The sequence below is a fragment of the Xiphophorus maculatus genome, chromosome 7, assembly GCF_002775205.1.
Source record: "Xiphophorus maculatus strain JP 163 A chromosome 7, X_maculatus-5.0-male, whole genome shotgun sequence".
NCBI lineage: Eukaryota > Metazoa > Chordata > Actinopteri > Cyprinodontiformes > Poeciliidae > Xiphophorus > Xiphophorus maculatus.
The window spans coordinates 16,345,433-16,367,291 of NC_036449.1; the positions used below are offsets into that span (position 1 = coordinate 16,345,433).

The 21,859-nt window shown below is 38.2% G+C and overlaps 1 protein-coding gene across 4 annotated transcripts; it reads right to left on the reverse strand.

Moving 5' to 3' along the window:
- Positions 1 to 986: 986 nt before the first annotated feature.
- Positions 987 to 21,594, reverse strand: atf2 (activating transcription factor 2). Of its 4 annotated transcripts, XM_023337359.1 has the most exons (14): positions 21,537 to 21,584; positions 21,264 to 21,355; positions 20,889 to 20,961; positions 20,543 to 20,639; positions 20,336 to 20,454; positions 20,116 to 20,241; positions 19,638 to 19,816; positions 17,600 to 17,714; positions 15,691 to 15,783; positions 15,037 to 15,102; positions 10,922 to 11,164; positions 10,405 to 10,611; positions 7,100 to 7,205; positions 987 to 3,889 (listed from the first exon to the last, which is right to left on the reverse strand). In XM_023337359.1, the coding sequence occupies exons 3-14, from the start codon at positions 20,934 to 20,936 to the stop codon at positions 3,657 to 3,659; spliced, it is 1,632 nt and encodes a 543-aa protein (XP_023193127.1). In that variant the 5' UTR covers positions 20,937 to 20,961; positions 21,264 to 21,355; positions 21,537 to 21,584; the 3' UTR covers positions 987 to 3,656. The 4 variants fall into 4 exon arrangements, with proteins under 4 accessions (XP_023193127.1, XP_023193126.1, XP_023193128.1 ...); XM_023337358.1 differs by lacking the exon at positions 21,264 to 21,355 and having other exon boundaries at positions 21,537 to 21,594; XM_023337360.1 differs by lacking the exons at positions 15,037 to 15,102; positions 21,264 to 21,355 and having other exon boundaries at positions 21,537 to 21,594.
- Between the last annotated feature and the right edge of the window lie 265 nt (positions 21,595 to 21,859).

The window sequence follows — 21,859 nt, forward strand, 5'->3', positions numbered from 1 at the left end:
GTATTTTTTTAACAAAATACAGTTGGCCCAGAAGCAAACAAAACCAGGTATAAAATGGACTGAAAGCCACAGGTGCATTGCTGAATGCTAAATTTATGTACATCACATATAATAGGTTAGTTTTGCAAACACAGTTGTACACACATGAATTATATAAACTATTCACACATTTGAGAACAGTCCCTAGGAGTCCGGCATATTTTTTTTTTTGACAAAATGTAATGTTTATAGCTGTTTCATAATTGGTTATTATATTATGTCTTTACGATGTACAGCACTTTGAACTGCCCTGGAAATATAATTCAAAAATAGGTCAAATTGAATTTAACATGAACAGATGTTTTGTTTATTTAATGTCTTTAAAAATATATATATATAATCACAGCTTAAGCTTTTTCGAGTTTGTGGCCAAATACTACAGATGCAGCTTTAGTATTTTGATCCAATTAATAATTTCAGCAAATGTTTGGTTGTTTCTTCTACACTTTTAACCTCATATCTACAAGTTATACAGCAAAACTCAGAAAATATGTTCCTATTCCACACAAGATTCAAACACTGTTTTGATTAATTAGAACCGCATGGCTCCACTTTTTCATTGATCCAATCCCCGTTTTTTAAGTCCATAATGGAACATAGATATTTAACTTGCTGCTATGTCCAATTTTTTTGCCATTAGGACAACAAAACCTGCATTTCTGTATTCCTCAAATCCTTATAAAGCAAGCCGTCTCAAAATCTACGTAATATAGGTTTGACAGTGCAGACAATAAACCAAGGCTATGATTCTCCACCAGGTGGCAGTCTACACCAAAGTAAATATTCATTTACTTTGATTTTGGTCTGAGCAACAATCAAACTGCTGTGGAGGTTATTGTTTCAATACCAGTCCCATAATGACTGTTTACGTTCTTTATGAAATCAAATAAAGAAATCTGATGTTTTTCATGCACAGCATCCAAATGTAAGACAGATACCTATTTAAAGAGTTATTAAAAGGTTTATTACAACAACTTATCAGTTTTTTTTTTTTTTTCCGAACGTTCACATTACAATTACACTGTCAACACAGTATCACAACCCGTTTGTAGCCATACAGCTAGGGTGAAATAAACAAAAACAACAAAAATCAAAAATCACAGAAACCTCTACAAGTCAAGTTGTAATAACTTGTTTCATATTGTTTTCTTAATTCAGACATAAATAAACAGTAAAATTCTCGCAGAGAATTGTTATCTCATGCAGATAGCACATAACAATAAAACCTTAAAAATCACATCTTAAGAAAACAATGTGTTAGCTGTTTATAAAACTACACAGTAGTAAGCCAGTACAGACTAAGAAGGAAAAGGCAAACTGACTTTTAAAGTTGAAATTTGTTTCTTACGGTTACTTCAATAGTCATAATGACTCAGGAGCTTTAGCTGTAGTGTAACTAATGTAATTGATGTAATTCCAGTTCACATCTGAATGGTGGCATTTTACATGATAACCCTATTGAATCAATAAGAGGTGCATCCTAAAGAGTCAGTTTAACAGCTAATGGAGCTGAGATCCTAAAGCCCTATCAAATCAAATATTAAGAAGGACCACATATGATACATTGATGGCTTTTTTTACAATGTTTCCTAAAAATGTTGTTGTTCACGGAAAGCTTAATGTTCTGAAGAGTTTTGCATTATATGCTAAAGCCATAAAGAGTCACTTGCAAAGCAAACAGTTTACGAAGCAGGAAAATCTCTGCAGAACAAACATGTTCATGGGCCCCTTTAAATCTGGGAAAATAATCAACCCAAGCTTAATTGGCATTTAAAAAAATGTACAGAAGGTATTTATGCAAAATACATTAATGGCACTGAATAAGGTCAACATCACCACAGACTGAAAAATAGAAAGAAAAAGGTACTGCAATCCTACAATCACTGCTTCAGGGACAATCAGGCTACAGCTGGAATGTTAATGAGAAAACACACAGATCTAAGCAGCTCACCTCCCTCAGACTATTTTACATGCAGAGGTGAGCTCAAACATTCAGACTTGCACTACAACACTACGGCTGAGCTCAGCCAAATTCAGCTATGTAATGTTTGTGTCAGCATTCAAAAATCTACTTCTAAAAAGCTGCCAGTGCTCAACAAACTCTTGAAAAGTAAAACCCGTCATCTCTTAAATATGTGCAAAATGGTCAAAAAATACAAAGTACAAAAAAAGAAAAAAACTTCATCAAAGAGAGTGCTTATAAATCAATTCAGACAAAATGAGCCTCTAAGCACTTTGGTAAACTTAATGATGGAGTAAATGACTGCCTTCAATTGAAAAAGAATAAGATACAGCAGGTAATATAAGTGTTAAACACCTTAACTTTTTTCTCAGTAAGTAGTTTTCAAATGGGAATATTTGCATGAAATTCACACCATAGGTTAGTGAGAACCAAAATAATGCAAATATAGGAAGAAATCAAAACGAATAGATACATAAATTCAGACATGTGTAATAAGGTGCAGTGGGAGCGAATAATCATTAAGCAGAAAAAGTTGAAAAAAGTCACAGAAAGCCAAGAAAACAAAACAAATCTGCTAGTATTTAGAAAGCTATCCTCCATATCAGTACAAATCAATATCATTAGGTTTAGTCCAATTAAATGGCATATGAATAAGTATCTCATGATTGATAAAAGCAAAGAGTTTTTTCAAGACCTTTCCAACATTATTGCTGCAAAACATACCGATTCCACTGCAGTTGCATTTCTCCGATTTGAGTTTTAGCACTTCGGCGCATCATTGAGTTGTTGACAGAGGAGTCAATAGAATACTCAGAAGAGTTGCTCGAGAACAAAGGACCAATCAAAGAGAAATTCAGATAGATTTAGCAAGTTCACTTTTTCCCTGAAAATGAAAATAAGTCACTCAACCTGGGGTGCAAGTGCAAGACTTCTCTGCTGAAGAAAAAGGAAAACATTCTGATGCTCATTTAAAGTTTACTGTAAAATACTTTGGCAAGTCAATGAAATACAGTCAGAATCAGACTAAAATTAAACTCTTAGGATGCCTTTGGACACAACATGTTCTGGTGAAAAATAGCCTTGGATGTCAACCCAAAAATGCCACACCAGCAGCTAAGTTTGGAGGTAGGAACCTGACAGTGTGGGTTATTTTTCTTGTATTGAAGCTGTTATTAAAAAAAAGGTTGCTCTACGTTCCGTCCAATTTTACATAGTTAATAAGCTAAATCCTAGTTTATTAAAAACAATTCTTATGTGCACACAGTTTTGTTGTAACCAAGATTTGGTGTGGATTTCATCTCAATAACCCCGTTAGAAGTAGAATAGTTGGGAAAATGTTAATTTGTTAAATACTTTTTTGTTTTTTGCTGCCGTACAAAATAAATAAGTCAAACATATATGAAAACAATTAAAAGCAACATTTTGTACAAGTTACACCTAAAGTGCTTTTCTTTTGTGAAGAGAAAACATTGCATCTTTAAAAGCATAGACTATCAAGTACAAAAGTTAACAAACATTTACCCAAACAACCAAGAATAAATTAAAGTGTATGGTCCACAACTGAAGCTGAGAGAGAACCCCTTTCCTCTGTCATAAAAAGGTTTGAGGGCCATTAGCGCTCCAGTGTGGGATGCTCTGGAACAGTTTGGGATGATCAGCTCCCTGAAGGCTGGGACCGGGTGCTGGCCCTCCGCGGTTGGCTCTCCTCTGTGCTCTGCTTTGATGTGGCCGCAGCGGCGCTCGGTGGGGCTGAGACCGCCGGGGTCGTTGAGGAGGAGGAGGAGCTGCTGACCCCGTTGGAGGTGCTGACGGAGCTGTGCTGGATGGCCTCATTCTGCGGGCTGCTGGGGACGGACATCTCCTCGCAGCTTTCGTCTTTGTCGGAGACTGTAAAGGCATCAGGAAATATTGGGTTACGTTGCCTACCGTGCTCAGAATGCCGCTCGATTGGATTACATTCTAACACATGAAATCCAAAAGGCTCGGGATAGCTTTGTTGCAGCAGCCTAATTACATGCAAAACAGCTATCTGCATGTGGAGTTTGCAAACCATTTCATTAATCCCCATAATGCTACTTTTGCACCTCTTTCCTTTAATTAACGCTCCAGTGTCAATTTAAACCCACATCATAAGGGTGCATTACATTCTGGGGCATGTGGCACTGTTTCCCATCCCTAACTGCATTCTCATTTGTTTCTTGTTACCTTGCCAACTACTGCAGCGACAGATGATTACAGCACCTGATTTTAATGATGCTCACACTGGAGAGTAGGGAAGACTTGGAGTCGAAATGCCACCAGCTGTTAGGCAGTTGCCTTGAATTAATTGGATCCTGATGGAAAAAAAAAGAGACTCCACTCTCATGCTCTGTTTCATACAGGAATAAGGAGCACAATGATAATTAATATGGCTAATGATATGAAGTCACTTGTTATGGCTCTCTGTAATTAATGACTGGGTCTCGGAGAATGTAAAAGATTCCAAAAAAAAGATGAGATTTCAGCCACCTTCCCGCCCTAAAGTGCTTTTTTAAAATTCTGTTTCAGGAGGTTAACTTCAGAATAAATTAACTTGGTGAGTTTTGTTTCATGTTCAAGTGAACATCATTACTTTTAACAACACCAAGTGGTGGCCAGTGGATTTATCATAATACTCTAAATTTCTGCTTCCCAGGGCAAAGAGGGCTTATTTCCGCTCTCCTGTTTTTTTGTTGGGCTTTTTTTAAGCGGGCCTTCGCTGTAAACAGATGGACAGCTCGGCTTGCCAAGCGAAACCATGTCCTGGCTTGTTTGCGGGGCAGTCTGGGCTATTCCCTTCCACCTGCCACGGCTACGCCTGGGCAAGACGATGAAGGGTATTACAGGGTCTGGAGGGCGGAGAAGCCTTATGGGATTTGTAACAGGGAAAACATAAAGCTTGATGAGATCTTTAGTGGATTGGTCAGAGTTTAATAAAAAGACTTTACTCATTAGCAAAGTAGATTATTTCAGAGACTCCCAACAAGGGGGTCCTCATTGCCTTGAAACAGTAATCCTGCCTTTGGAGCCTTTCCACATTTTGTCATTGTTCATTTGAATTTAATGTGGACATTGACTAGGTCATTTTCACACATGAATATGCTTTGTTCTAAATCATTCCACTGTAGCTCTGGTCTAATATATTTTTAATCCAGGATTGCCCTGTATTTTACTCCCATCAGATCCAATCAGCTACCAGATCCTTGTGGAAGACAAACATACCCACAGGATGATGCTGCCCCTATCAATGCAATATTTTACATTGAGAATGGTTTGATCATGGTGTTCACATAACATTTTAAATAATCGTCAGGAGTTGTGGAATCCAAAAGCTTTTTGCTGTCCTTTAAACAGATTTTCAGATCTCAGCATCTCCTTCAAAGTTACAATAAAATTATTTGCTATTTCTTTGTTTAATGCTTTCAATTGTCAGCTGGTGAATTAAGCCGTTTGAACCTTGACCTTTTGCCTCATGACCTAAATGTCGCCACAGGTTTTCCTCTCTGTCCTCTCTCTCGTGTTCCTTGATCTTCATGTTGCCGTTTGTCCACTATTGTTCTCCAACAAACCTCTCTGATCAAAAAATCTGGATTAAAACTGAAATTAAATTACACACACACATATGTCCTATTTATTAATTATGTGACTTCTGAATGTAATTGGTGGCAGAAGATTTTATTTGGTGGTATCAGAATAAAGGGAGGTAAATCAAAAATTGATGCCACACTTCTCAATTTTTCATCTGTAAGAAATATGTATATTTACTTTACACTATTGCTGTTCATTTGTCTATTTAAAATACAAAAGATGTATGCACAAATTTAACTATAGATTATATTATTCAAAAAAGCACATTAGACATTTTTAAAAGCTGGAATAAAGACAGTTCTGTTGATGCAATGTATATAAAACAAACAGTGAGAAGTTTAAGAAAGGAGATCTAACAATGTTTTAATAGTTGTCAAACACTCTAAAAATTGTTTATTTTGATTAATATCAGAGTAAATGTTTGATATTTCATTTCAATTTTTTCCAGCCTCTATATGAACTAGATTTTTTGTTTATGCTCATATTAAATCTGTCTGGCCAACCACATCAATTGATGTATCTGGGTGATTCCTCCAAAACAGGACAAAAAGTGCTTCAAGTGTCAACCTTTACAAATATCCAGAGGGAGAGAGGAGAGATCTTGGAGAGGAAAGAGGACCATATTCTTTTGTGGATGCCACTAAGAACAATATCTGCACCACACCAAATGAGCCTTCAACTCCAGCCTGGACGCCCTGAGTCCCATCATGCACAGGAAGTGTGTCTGTGGGATGGTAGGCAATAAGAGATGCATAATGAACAGGGCTGCTTGGCGGACGATCCACAATGAAAATTTTCTGCAGTCTTGACAAGCCTGCTGCTTTAATGGACTCATTTTGGTGGCAATCACTGTCAATACAAGTCAGGCGATGTGTTTAGGGCTACAGTGTGGAGGAGGGGGGGTGTTGCAATCTCTTCTTTTTGCAGAGTGCCTCATCTGTGAGGGGAGGTAAGTTATGACCACAAAACCAAAATGACAGAGGCCCCATCTGAGGAAAACGAAGAAAAATCGGTGAAATGATTCTAAATGAGAACATGTTATGATGCTCTGCAGAGTAAGCTGACAACAAGAAATTTAAATTAAGAACTTCAGAATCAGCACAGTCTTTTAAGTGTTGATAAAGATGATCACTCTAAGCTGAAAACATTAGAAGGGGGGAAAAAAGTTTAATCACCACATACAGGTGAAGCAATAAAACAAGACACCCTGCGTGAAGAGCACAGACATTTAACGTCATCTCACAAATGTTTATCTGGGCGCCAGATGACGAAAAGCATTTCACACGCCAGCTGTGGCCTCTCTGAAAGGATGGGACCAGCAGCACCACCAATAAAGATCTAAAGTTCTGAAAAGTTTTACGGAGAATAAACAAGAAGAATAGAGCCTAGCATGTCGATGGTTCTTTCTGCTAAGACATGTCCTTAGCTGGAGCTCATTTTAGACACGTTTCACATGCAGCCTCAGGCTGAGAATAATGGAACATTACTCACTGTGATAGCCAGACTTCTTCTGCATGACGGTTACAGGGCAATCTTTATGAGCCAGAAGAAGCTGCTTCAGCTGAGCCACTTCGTTTCTCAGCAGGGTGACTTCATTCTTGGGGAAACAAGAGACACACGACGACAGTCAAAGAAATTGGTCTCTCTTCAGAAAGGAGGTTCCCCACAACACCAAGATCAGATGTAGACCACCGCTTTTCAAGTATTTTTATAAAGTAGATACATTTCTTAAGTTAGTAATATCTGAAAACAGAAATATAAAAACAGATTTAAAAATAAAAATAAGTGAAATGCATTTTTTTGCACTAGAGGAGCTCCAGTACATCAGCTGGTGAGCAAAATCTGAATATTTTCAATTTGATCAACCTGGCCGGTTGGAAACAATTAGATTTTTTTTTTCCAATCATTTAATTCATACTAATCACTACCAAGTCATACTAAGAGCAACACTCTTTGGTTTGGTAAGCTCAGTCTCAATGAGACATTTACAAATTCGGACAGGGGAATTTTATAGGAAACAGAAGAAGATAGCGAGACTTCAAAATGATAACAGGAAGGCTGAACAGACTACAAAGTTGCTCAGCTTTAAGCTTTTCAAATCATGCCTGATATAAAACATATTGAATTCAGAAATGAAATCTCATATGTAGGTAAGGACCTACATTCTCTGGAGAATTCACACAGACTAAAGATTTATTACCTCTAATCGGCCAAAAAAGCTTAAAATGTCAAAATGATCAGCTATTTGTCTTCATTTCAAAGTATTTGTTGAACCATATTTATATCAAATCCTCTGTCATACATGTTACATTCCCCTTACTTCTAATATGATAAGTCTCACCAGGAATGATAAAAAATGTATTTAAATTGCTGTTATTTCATTTTTTTTCTAATGTCTTAAAGGGAAATCTCAATAGGCTAAAATCAGCATTAGCAGGTCAAAGCTTCCTTTCTGGATTTTGGGAATCAAAATTCAGCATATCACAGATTTTGGGTATTAAAATATTTAAAGGCGGAAAGCAACTTCCAAGAAGGAAAATTCTATACCTGTGTGTTAGATGTTGTACTACTATTTTACACTTATAAAATTGCCTATTAGACATTGTTTACATATTTATTTCTGTTGTTCTCTTGTAATCTGACATCTTGGTCAATTCTAACATCTTGCTAATAAATAATAGTGTTTTTGAACAGTCTCTATATAAGCTCATAAATAAGCTCATAAATAATAGTGTTTTTGAACAGCCTCGTATTCTAGCTGGACTAAACCTAAAAAGGCATATATTTGGTTTTGACGTGGTTGCAATCTGCACCTTATGACACTAGATGTCACCCATGACCATGGCCATTAGAATAGGCAAAAGCTTTTTCTCTCATCCATGCAGTAAACATGAATAATAACACGCACACACAAGTACAGCTTCTATCTGCCTTTGTTTCGTCCCGTAGGAATAGCTACATTTTTTTAGAGCTAATGACGAAATCATTAAATTACAATATTCAGGACCCCATTTGTACTTTAGTGCTGTGCATTATTCCGGGGAACTTGCATTTCTTCCCCTGAGAAAACAACAAACACAAGAAAGGAGAAACGATATAATAAATTAATAGAGGATAAAGTATAAAACACTGCTTGCTGCACAATAATTATGGGCCTTCACTGGCTACCAACCAGCACATTTGTCAGAGGTGAGCTGTTAGGGTTGTCAGTACAACTTCGTAGAGGCTGCAGAGATTTACACTCCTGTGTCGTTACAGCTCCCAAGAGAGCTGAGGATTTCTGCATGTCGTAAAAGAGAGCCACATTACGCTGAAGGTGACTTTAACTGGATTTAGAGCGGCCAGGGGCCCGCGCAACAACCAGTGGCAGATTTAAGCTCCTTCTCTTCTCCTTTAAAGGACTGAGAGTGGCTTAATCTATTAGTTTAAAAGCAGCCAATTTATCTGATTCCATCTGTTTGGTTTTGCTGGTGTTGGCAGGGCTGAGCTATTGTAAGCCAGATTTAAACACAGCTGGAAGGAGCATATGTATCACATGTAGCCAGCACCATTTTCAGAATGCTTCCAGCATATCTGCTGCCATTTAAAGCTAATATAAACACAGGTGGGCTCTTTTTTTTAATACTCCTTCCAATTTATTACAGAGATAAAGTTTTGGCTAAAAAAGTGACACAGGGAGCATGACAGCAGATCTGCCGCTTACTTTAAAGGATCATTTACATCAAATTACACCACAGCTACAAGTTAAAGTAACCTAAACAGGACAATGGAGAGTTAAAACCCGTTTCTAACTTAATCGAAAGTAGCAATTGGGCCTTGGGTAACGCTGGGAGCCCTATGAGCTGTCTGGTCTGACACCTCATTAAAAAGCCAGTTAAGGATGATGTTAAAATAATTGTGCATCATTAGAGGCAGTTTCGCTGATCAGCTGGGCCATGTCAGCATGGGTTTCTTTTCCTTTTTTTTCTCCACACAAAAGCTGCTCGCTGATTAATGCTTTGATAAAAAGTGGCCTTATATTCTCTACCACATGTTGTTCCCCTCTTATCTAGCCGGGACACTTTTCTCTGTTTCTCAGATACCTGTTTTCAGGTATCTGTTATATATCTGCTCTTACTCACCTATGTCTTGGTTTTGATCCTCTCTCATTCAAATGTAATTGTAGACAGAACAACCATGAAATGTGGTGATAACTTGATTTTGAACGCTGTTTTATTCTGAAGCATTTTTTTTATGCTGCCGAGTATTCCCCTCCTCTTTCCTCTGTATCTCACTCTGCTTTTATCCAAAAAAAACAAAAAAACAAGACGGTAAGCAAGTAAACATCGCATCTCATTTAATTGTCTGGAACACCGATGTGCCGCACCCCCGACTCACACTTATCAACAGAGACAGCAGACACATGAACTGTTTCGAACTTGTCAGCATCAGATCCTAATTGCTTCCTGCGAAATGAAGGTTCAAAAAGACACCTTTTCCCTGGGAGATTTTTGAGGCCATTCGGTAAACTGCAGAGACAGAAGCGGCGACACGCTTGTGTGCGGCTGACATCTGGAGGATACATCTTTATTGACAGGGACGTATCGACGTAAAGGGCTCACACTCTACTGCTGTCACACGGCAGCTCGGCTTAATCGGCTTTAATGACTTCATCACAGCAGAGGAGGAAAAGAGTGTGTAACATCTCTTCATGATGCATGATGAATACACACACATATTCATGCATCTTAATGCTAGCACACACACACAAAAATTAAATAAACAGGTTGTTGCATGCAAAAGGTGTCTGGGATCACCTGTAGTTGTGTATTCATGGAGCCCAGGTCCTCGGCCTTCTTTTCCAGAGACTGGACCCACACTTTCCTCTTCTGCCGACAGCGAGAAGCTGCGGCCCGGTTACGCTCTAGGAACTTGCGTCTCTTCTCATCGGGGTCTTCGCTGGTGGTTCTGCGCCGCCGGCCTCCTGTGGTTGGAGGGTTTGGCACAGGAGGAGCAGGGGAAGCCTGGAAGGTGACAATAGGAAGGACATACATGCATGTAGATCTAAAAACAATGTTCAATGACTGCTCATGGGAAAACTTCAGCACTACAGTTAGGGTAGTGTGAATATACTGAATGTCAAAAATAAAGAGTTTCAGCACAAAAAAATCTTATCAAAGCAGTTGTCAAATTTGTTCTTTGATACTTTGTTTTGTGCAAATAGAGCATCATTAAAATACCTCCTGAATTTTAGAGGCACACCTCAATAACATCTTCTGCCACTAAGTGGGGTGTTTTGAGGATACAAGTTGGACTGTTGGCATGAAAACCTACGGGTGTTTCTGTGGTGGAGGTGGCTGGCTGCTGAAGGGAATGTGTGGAGGCTTCCTCAGTTGTAGGCAGTTGGGGAGCCGGAGTTAGGATCGCAGCCGGCACCGGGGTTGGAGTCGGGACTGGAGTTGGGGTCGGAGCAGGGGAAGCGGGATTAACGGTGTGGGTTACTGCACTGCTCTGGACCTCGCCTCCATCTCCATTGGTTACCTGAGGAAGCTGCTGGCTTAATGTGGCTTTCAGTTTCTGCGAACAGAAGAGGACAGATAGTCACTGAACAGCTTGAAAAACAATTATTATAAACAAGAAGTGGTTTAAAACTATGTATACACAGCTAAACCCTAACTTATTAATACATCTCAGATATTTGGATTTAAAATGATTTTTTTAATAAACCAGGAGGTTTGTGTCTGATAGGAAATCAGACAGGCATCTCTCAAATTATTACAATTATTTTCATTGTTCTCCATACTTTTTTTAGAAATAATGGGATGTTAAAAAGTATTATTACCATTCTCAACATTAAAAAAATGCGTACTGGCAATACAGTCATCAAACCCTATCAGCCAGCTGAGGTAATGCACTTGGAAGAAAAAGTTGTGGAAAATAATTAGCAGGCTCCACTAATAACTTTGAATTATTGCACACATCATAACCTTGAATTTTTCAACATATTTCCAGTGTAATATTTTGATTCTGCAATAAACATACATTAGTTTTAAAGCTTTTTACCCCTCTGCAGTTGCTGTGTTAGAAATTGAAGCATTTGCCATAAATAAGCAACATTATGAATACTTTTATAGCTGCTAACTTCTAAAGTCATACAATGCTATAGACTAGTTAAAATTTTAAAAGGGGAAATGCATATTGATAACTATATCAATATAAAAATGCCAGAATTAGCCAAAAGGCAACTTTCCAACTGTAGTACATGCTGTCAGAGAGAGAGAGAGAGTTGTGTTGGGAAAGTTGAAATAAAAATGGTTTAAAAAATGTAGTGAGTAGCTCTTAAAAACTGGCTTCAGAGAAGGCTTAGCACTAGCTGCAGAGACGGAACAGGAAAAACTCCTCATGTTATTACTGAGAACATTTACTAGATACTATAAAATACTAAATTTTACTGCATGTTTGACTAGATTTAGTGTAGTAAGAATTAATATTCAAGTTTTCTTCATAGATTGTTAAGAAAAAATACGGCTGATTCATGATACTGCTACTAAAACACATATAAGCTAAAACAAATCCTGTGTATATAATACTGGATTACTTCACACACACAACTGTATTAAATGTTGTTGGTTAGCTGAAGTGATAGTTACCAAAAGACCCGTTAAAAACCTCATCTTTCCCATTTTTATCACAACTTGCCAGGCTCCGCACAATTACATTGCATGTTTCGTAGTGACTCAAAAAAGGGTGTTTGGTGAAATCTACTGATAACTCGAGGTAAAAACCGTCTATTTGCAGGATCTCTTCCTCTACAAACCGGTGTGTGAAATTCACAGGTCAATTTTTTCAACATCAAACCTTCGGCAAACAAGGTGAAAGTGAATGAGGCTCCAAGCAATAACAAAGTGAGAGAGAATACATTTACATGGCAAAACAGAGCACCGCATTATTCTAACAGCTACCTTTGCCAGACCAATCTATCTACCAAATTAGTTTATCGTGTAATACCCTTCCAGAAGCTCTTCTGGCAGAAACAAGATATTATTCTCCTGGAATGGCCTGCAGAATGAGGGAAAAGCCAGTCAGATCCATATTTCATCTCTGCCATGGAAACCTCATCAGTGTAATAACCCTCCATCTCATGGGTGTTATTCAACCATCTGCTACTATATTACTTATCTTTATTTTGCAACTAATTAACAGCATAATCTTCTAAATTCAGCAAGTTAATTATCATTATTGTGGTCTTTGCAGCATCATCAGTCCTTGTAAAGTGCCGTCTACGCTGGCTCCCCTCGCCGGGTGGGGGTGGGAAGCGGGCAGGTTGAGCTGGGGGTCTGTTTTCTTGATGCAGGCTCATTAGGTGTTTGCTGATGAGCCGAGTGTGGTGGGAGGCGCCGCTAGTGAGGAGGGCGGAGGAGGGGGGGATGCAGGTCAGGCAGGATTCTGCTGAACAAAAGGTTCCATGCAGGGTGAGGCTGCCTTAATGTGCCTCGCTGAGCGTTTGCCAGGATGCCCCCAGCTGGCTTTCGCTCGTTGCCCCCCTCGTGCCCCTCCTCCTTCCCGTCAGGTTGGCCCTGGTGACGGCGTGCTGTGCAAAACGATGTCTCGGCGTTTGTCATCTCTGCTCCGCATGATCTTGAATAACTCCCTGCCCCGCCCTCTATGATTCCCCACCAGTCAGGATCAGTCCTTCCCACTCAACACGCACACTTCTTTACGGCTTGGCTGATAATTTCCACAGGCAGAGCACGCTGTGAACACTTACACGATGTTCACGGGTTCTGTGATCTATGCTTCATCATATTGCCTCTGATCTCCCGCCCACACACTTCAGAACAGTGGGCTTTAACTATCACTTCTGTTATATAGGACTGCTGTGACTGCCCTCACACCATAGACGGTTAATATGATGCGTTTCTTTAGCACAAATACGTCTAATTATCTTTCCATGAGACACCATACGAAATCCATTTTTAAAATGTCATTGTCGGAAGTAAAAAAACGATAAGTAAAGAAAAAAAGGTACAAATTACAAAACTTTTTTTTCCCTCTACTACCTGCATAACAACAAATGCCTTATTCAATTGAATGTTGTTTCGGAGATAGTTCCCAGCAGGTGGTTCAAGCTGGGAAGGAAACAAAATGATGCCAAAAAAATAATAATTTCTGTACAGTTATCAGAGTTCCTGGAAGAAGTCATACGTTGCACATAACAGCTTTCTTTTTAGAAATTGTTGTAACAAATCATCAATAATCCCATCGTAAATGTTTTCCTACTGTGTCTTTTCTCAAACAGGAGAGACATTGTTTCATGTTGCGTTTATCTGATTCTATTTTTGCTGAATTTTAGACAATATGTCATGTTTTTCGTGACTTATGTGTCTGAGAAAGGTTATTATTAATTAATAACTATAACTTAATAAAATTAAGTTATACTTTTAACTTAATTTAAATAAATGATACTGAACACTTTCCAAAGTGGTTTTATTTGTCTCAGTCAGTGATGTATGGTAAATATCTGTTTTGCAGTTCTTGCAAAGGCTTTACCTTCCCATGGAGCTGATTTTAATTCATCTTTAATAAATATATTCATATTCATAGCTTTCCAATTGCTTTTTTTCTACACATCCTGCAACAAGCAGTCTTTTTAGTTATATTAGAACCCAAAGCAATGTAACTGTGCGTGTGATAGCACTTGCTGTAAAAATAGGTTTTATGAGCAAAGACAAAATAATTATAGTCTTGACATTTCAGGCGCCTTAAATTTGCTGTTCACACCTACAGTGTTTCTAATTGTGAAGCTCTGTAGCGCCTTTCAGATCATACCTCATTTATCTACAAATGTTGAATGGGCCTGACATAAAATGATGAGTTAAAGTTAACCCCACAAACTGTAAGGGACAATACTGGATTACACAACACAATAATTTCCTGATCCCATATAAACGATTAGTAGTCGTCTCAAGACTTTTAAGGCACTTTTAATGACCTACCACAACTCTTGACATCTTAATTTTAATAATATATTATTTTTTATTGAAGCAACTTTTTATGTTTATTTCAGGGTGTTCCCAATAGGTCGGTTAAAATGACATAAAAAAAAAAGGTTTATTGCATCTTAGAAACTTCATTTTGCATAAAATAAAACTATGTAGTGTTGCCCGAGTAGTAGTGGTTATCGATCTGTACTGTATGTGTCACTGCATGATCTGTTGAGGAAACGCGCTCCGAACCTTTAGCTCGTCCTGTTGGTCATCATATTTCTCAGTTCCTGTGTCAAATTTCCTGTGTCAGATCAGCAACACAGGAAAATCTTGCTGTGCCACTACTTAGTGAAAAACTTGTGCTGATGCTGTTTTTGCTTTGTTTCAAATCACTATTCCACACTCTTTAAAGAAATATTTTTCACTGCTTTAAGTTCATAATAATTACAAGTTTGAGAATACCCTCTGAGGTGGATCAGGGAAGTGATTTTGGTTGTCCGACTTCAAATCCCGATTCGGTGTTAAGACCTGAGGTGTAAAAGACATGACGATCACAGAATAAGTGATGATCTGAAAGTGGGTTTTAAGTATTCTTCACAACACTCTGAAGAGTGATGAAACCCCCCCCCCCAAAAAACAGATTTTTGAGTTTTCAACCAAAGTGTTAGCGTCAATGGCTAGTTCAGCTCAAAATCATCTAATACCACTAACCAGCAAATTTAAAGTCCAACTCCAGTTTATGTTCTAAAACTATTTCTGATAAAATGCTAAATGATCATTTTTATTATTTGTAGATAACATTTTGCCACAGATGGTATAATATATTGTATGACATGTTGTTTTATAAATGACTAAAACATGTCATGATTTTTGTGACTTATGTGTCACAAAAAACATGACACATAAGTGTCATGTTTTTGAGTGGATCAACTCCAGAAGGATTGTTGATTGAAAAAAGGTGTAATTAAAATCTTACAGGGGGGGGAAAGGCTAACCATTGTATTACTCCTTTAATGCTAGATCCTCTTATTACCTTGGCTGTTATCATCTCCCTCAAATGGGAAATAACAGACACAGCATGGAAATGATATCTGATGTAAATGAGCTAATAAATACCAGCTTTGCTTCTGATTGGACGGGCTGAGGCTGTGGCGAGGGAGGTCCAGGGATTCCAGGGACGGCAGGCACTACGGTGACAGGTCTGACAAGCTGACAACAGAGACACAGACACAGATCAGACCAGAGAAAATTAGTCTTCGGCGGGAAAAAGCCTGGTGTTGGCCCCCTCCACCTCACCCCGCAACACAAACACTAACAGCTATGGCAGACTCTCAGAGCTTCCCCCCATATCTCAGCCTCATTAGGTTGGATGGCCTGTTATTTTGCGGAGGCAGCGCCACATGGAGATGCAGGGTGCACGCTAATGAACCTCTGCCTGCCTGAGTGAGAGCATATGGACAGGGAAGATGAGGAGAGGATGGAGAGACACGAGTCAGAAGGCCAGATTCAGGCCTCTTCTCACAGCCGCTGACAGCGAGACAGTGAGGGAGGTGGGGAACACATGAGAGGGGTAGGGAGGAGGAGATGATCGAGGAACAGGGAGCCCCACTGGTGGCTCGTGTTCTCCATCTATTTTAGCCGTTCTTTACTTGTCAGAGGCTCTCCATATCCCAGCAGACAGGGGAGATGGAGGCTTCTCCCTGCTGTGCCTCTATCACAGTGTTTCTCAACCTTTTTTGGGCCAGCGCCTCCCTGTTCATTATCCAGGTCCCTCAATGCCCCCAATCAAAAAAATTTGTAAGTTTCTTTGCACTGAATATTATTTTATTAATAATATTACTATCACTATTGTTGATGTTTTAATTTTTATGGTTGTTTCTGTATTTATCATCAAAAATAATTTCCCAGAGAACAAAAAGGCCATGTGAATAGAAATTATTTTTACAGGCGTCTACGAAAAATGTAATGAATGAACATTCAGGTTAAAATCGGTAGGTCTATCAGCAGCCAATCAGAGTGGAAAGAAAGTATTCTTGTTCTGTGCCATTTTCTGATGTTAGTTGTTAAATCTTTCACAAATTGACCAAAATGATAAAAGATGTACAACAATACCAGTTAAACAAAATTTAATGCTACACAGCACCGTTTTAGCAAGTTTCTCAAAGTCTAAACTGGTATTGTTGTGCATATAAGGTGTAAAGTTTACCTTCGAGCAAACGCCCCCCAAAGGAATCCCAGCGCTTTTGTAAAAAATTTCCACCAGCGCCCCCTGCCGTCCTTTGAATGCAGACAATCGCGGCAGCAATGCAAAATACGACAGACATCCACGTGAGGGAGTTGCACTATACGGACCACACCTGAGGTTTGTATTACTGAGACAATCAAAAGAACATTTTTGTACAGCCTTTCAATTGTGCCAGAGATAAAAACCTGGTTGTTTAATTCTACAAGGACAGAGCTCTGTAAGGCGTCCTGGCCTCCAGCCTGAAAGAGCTTAGCTAAATCCTGTTTCTTTCCAGCACTGACAGACTGTTTTACTTGTAAGTTCATTATTTCCCTCAACCGCTCGTTCTCTGAGGTGACTGCCAAATCACGATAATCTCTCAGAGTTCCTTTGTACAATACAATGTGTTTTATGCGTTTTTGCGTACATTTCAGGCGAGATAATTTTGCACTTAAGTGCAAAAATGTGTATCCAGGTCAATTTTAAAACAAAAATATGCTTCAAGTAATTTAATTTGCATTTAAAAAGAGAAGCTAGCATGTCAGCAAAACTCACTGTTTGCCAAACATAGGACTCTTCAGTTTGGTGCTGACCAGCAACTAGCCAATTCCTCAAGTTAAAAGCTGGTTGATTCCAGTTACAAGTCGATTGAATCTCTATAGAGTACCTTTATGTGTTAAAGCGATTGAATTCTGTGTTTGTACAGGACAAAATACAGAAAACCCAAAAGATCTGATGCAACACAAAATATAATTTCTGGAATACTCAATTTGTGCAAATTATTTTTGACAGAGCACTCACTGGGATTGTAGTTGGGATATGTACACTTGAGCTTGTAATCGATGCAGGTATTGCAACTGGCATGGTCTGGCCATTAGGCAACTGTAAGAGCACAGGGAAGGTACCAGTCACTGGGCTAAAAGAGAAAAGAAACCACAATTAAGTAAAATGCAAAACAACAATCAATGCATAAACAGAATGTCTTGAATGAATAAACTGATTCATTTTAATTCAGGTTTTGCAGAGTTATTGTCAACAGTCAGTGCTTTACCTGCTGTAAACAGTGGCCCAAGTCTTACTGGAAAATAAGAAAGTAATTGTGATTGGTGCTAATAACTGGTAATAGCAGGGTAAGTACCAATCTTACACGGTTATTTGATTTGCATAAGTCAACTATTCAAACTGAGGATCCATGCTTGTTGTCAATTAAACTCCTGCTTAGCTAAACAAAGCAGGTTAAGTGACATGACAGAGAAACTGAGTCACCTGATGATTTAAAATGCAAGTTTCAAATTTAACACTTTTTGTTTAAAGACCGGAAACTTTAAAGTAGATAACCATCCACAGTGTTCATAAAAACAGCATTAACATTAGCTTTTTGGGCCTGAAAATGTTTAAAGATATTCATTTTAAACATGTCCGCTTCAGATCCAAATCATTTTATCCACTCTTTGGTAAAAAGTATTTCTTTAAACTACGGTAACTCTGGTCACAAGCTACTGAATGGAAAATACTGACTGCTGACAACTCCACACAACTTGACTTGGAAAAAAAAAAGTCAAAACTATCCCTACAAGACAGAGTCAGTATACAATTATGACATATTTAGATGACGGAGATAAGATAAAGGAACCAAAAAAACAAAAGATAAGTTTCTAAACCTCTACTCTAAAATGCAAATATCACAGACCATACAGGAACAACTCGACAAAAAAAAGACTACACGAGACCTGATAATAATGATCGGTGTTGCCCAGATACAGTGTTATTTCCTCAGGGCAGATACAGAAAAAAAAATCAACTGAGTTTGTCAAACTCTTCTGATATTCATTGCAATCATAAATACTTGTTCCAGAAAATACATTTCTTCTTAACAACTCTACTGAATTCAAAGGTTTCCTACTTCCTATACTCAAGTACCACTATATTCTTAGAACAAGCTAAAGGAATGCATAGATTAGCAAAAATGTATATACTTTGCTTCACACACACAGAAGAACAATCATGAATTCTAACCAAAATGCATCAAAACTTGTGTTCAAATCCAGTATCAAAAACATACAAACATGCTACAAATGCATCTTTTTATTTTAAGTTGAATGTCCCTCTGCTAGTTGCCCTTTGAAAACACATTTCTTACCGCCATCAACAAACTTCTGGAATAATTCTGGTTGGATATCTCTCCACTCGTCCTTACAGAATCAGTGTTTGCTTAAAATTATTTCCTTCCTGCGCAATATGTCAAGGTAGCACTTTCAAGATCAGGCTTCAGCGTTGTAGCAGCTGTCAAGCATAGTGCTGGCAGTATGATGCTGAGTTGCTGTTTGCTGCCTGTGCTAATGGTGATTTGCACAAAGTGGTTTCATATACACAGTTTATGACCTTCATGAAAGTATTAAAATTTCTGAATAAAACACTGGGTTTCAGTCCAAACTCAGTTGATTTATTCAACTCTGTCTGAGAGCAAATTTGTAATAAAAAAATCTAACGTTTAACCATCATGACTCCCAGTCAGTCAAACAGCCAAAGATTATGGGCACTCGGTTGAAAAATGCTTCCTAATAGTGAAGATTAAATACAAAAACCCAATCTCTTACTTCACTTCTCACTCAAAAAAATAAACACAGTATCTGAACAACACCGATATCATTTTTGTTTTATTGATGCAACATAATTTCTTTGCAGCTAAACAAAAAAATTTCAGAATGCAAATGAATTTAAAAAAAACAACAAAAGAACAAGCGCATGCTGCATAAAATGCAAGCTCACCACAATATACTGCACAAGTGATTTGGTAGAAACTAAGATGTTTTTAAAATGGACGCATTTTGTTACTTACACTATAGGCCTATTAGTGGAGGGGACTTGGGTAATAACAGAGCTAGATGTTGGCGATGGGAGAGCTGGCTGTATTACAACACTAGCCTCTGTGGTTGCTAGAAGTACATTGGGAACTTGGAGGGATGCAGGGTGGACTATAGTGGATGTTGGCAGTGAGGCTGGCTGCAAAGATAAGTCCTGAAAACACCATACAAGACCATAGCTGCAAGAATGCGTCATCAACACCAGATCAGTTAATTGAACACCTCTAACATGATGGAGTCACTCATTTATCAGGAGAAGAAGTAAATCTTCATTGGCCCGATAACTATTGTGCGAATGCACAATGTTGCCCCGACAGTTATCATTACACAAGTACTGTATTTCAAGCAGCTCATTGCAATAAATCCACAAACTATACAGCAGATAAATTGATAAGACAATCAAGAGAAAATCACAAGCCACAAGTCAACCAGGTGTAGTTTTTTAAGCTTTACCTTATCATCACTTGTAGTGGATTCAGGATGAGGCAGCGGGCTGTCTCTATGTGCGTCTATAACTGTGGGTTCCTCAATTTTGTTGCGTATAATTGGTGTAGCAAGAGGTGACAAATCCAGGGGTAGCTGCAAAACAATGACCAAAAACAGAACAAGGATTATCAGGAAAAAAGTTCAAAATAGACCCAAAAGTAGGATGATCTGGAAGCAAGTTTAACACCTTTTTGATGTCATCTTCAGTCGATTTTTTGAAGTCATGATCGAACGGACTTGCAAGTTCGTTAAAGAGACCAACTTCCTCGCAATTCTTTAAAAAGCGGGTGGGTGTAGGAGTTTGGTCTGAAATTGACATTACTGTAAGTAAACTGGCTTGGTGATAAAATACTTGTCATTTAAATAGCCCACCTGAAATTAGTAGTGAACTCACCTGCAATGATAAGATTGTCATTTCTTGCTGGGCCAAACTTCAGTGTCATCTCATGTTTGTGTTTGTGGACAGCCAAATGGTCTTCATTAGTGAATCTCTATGTAAGGTATAAATAAAAATGAAAAACAAAAACAAAACATCATAATAAAGATGCTGTATCTTGTGGCAAAAAAACAATCATCTTTATATTTGGTTACTTTTTATGGTAACACTTTATATTATATATATATACATATATATATATATATATATATATATGAATGAGGATACATAATAAGGATCATATACATAGGTATATAAAGTCTATGTTATTTATTTTTAATGACTGAAAACTGCAAGGATTTACCTGTCCACACCCAGGAGCAGTGCACTGGAAGGGTTTATCATCACTCATATTAAGGAGTTCCTTTTACTTCCACCTATAATTAAACAAAAAACTATTTTAAATATGGGAGCGATTTTCAATGGTTAATACATGTAGCCGTGAAACAACCTTACTGGTGTAGTCAAAATTTTGCCAAAGATCAGAGTTAATACTAATATGGAAATAAATGCAGCATTGATTGTAAATGTGAACGCTCTGGGCAAATCTGAACAAAGCCTTATCGATAAGGGGCGGCTGCGGTGGTTGCTTACAAGTCCATGCTCTCATAGAAAACGTAAAGATAATTTTATTCAAACACAACAGTTAGTTTGTCCTATCGGGTGTCCCATATCTGACCTGTAAATAATCACCCTGCGCTCACAGAACAGCTGTAAGGATGCTACAGAGGTTCATCTGGTTCCAGTCGCTTCCATGAAGCAGCCTTAGTCCTGCATTGACACACAGCCGTCGCCATATTAGAAGCTAACTGTCACTGTAAACATATGAGACGTGAGCGTCTAGTTTAGCTCTGGTTTTATTGCACCAAACACGAGTAGCCCACGGTCACTCCGATGCTGTATTTTAACACAGTTGAGAACACATCCGTTATCAGTTTATGTGGTCACTTACCCCCTCTGCCACAACCCTCGATTTCTAAAATCCCACGGCTTGTCCAAAGTATCGCGAGAGCAAGTCGAAGTCTTCCGTAAACCTTACACTCATACAAGGTCGGCTCTCATTGAAGAGACTAGAAGGTACTAGATAATATTGTGAAGGAATGATTAATAAAACATCTTAAAATGTAAGAAAAGCCTGTTCAACTTGTATTATATTGATTAATTACACACAAAGTGCTACAATTTATACGTTTATTTCAGTTTAATTTGAGGGTTAATAAATTGCAAGCAATTAAAACCCCAAAACGGTTGCATAAGAATATCAATAAATTTTTA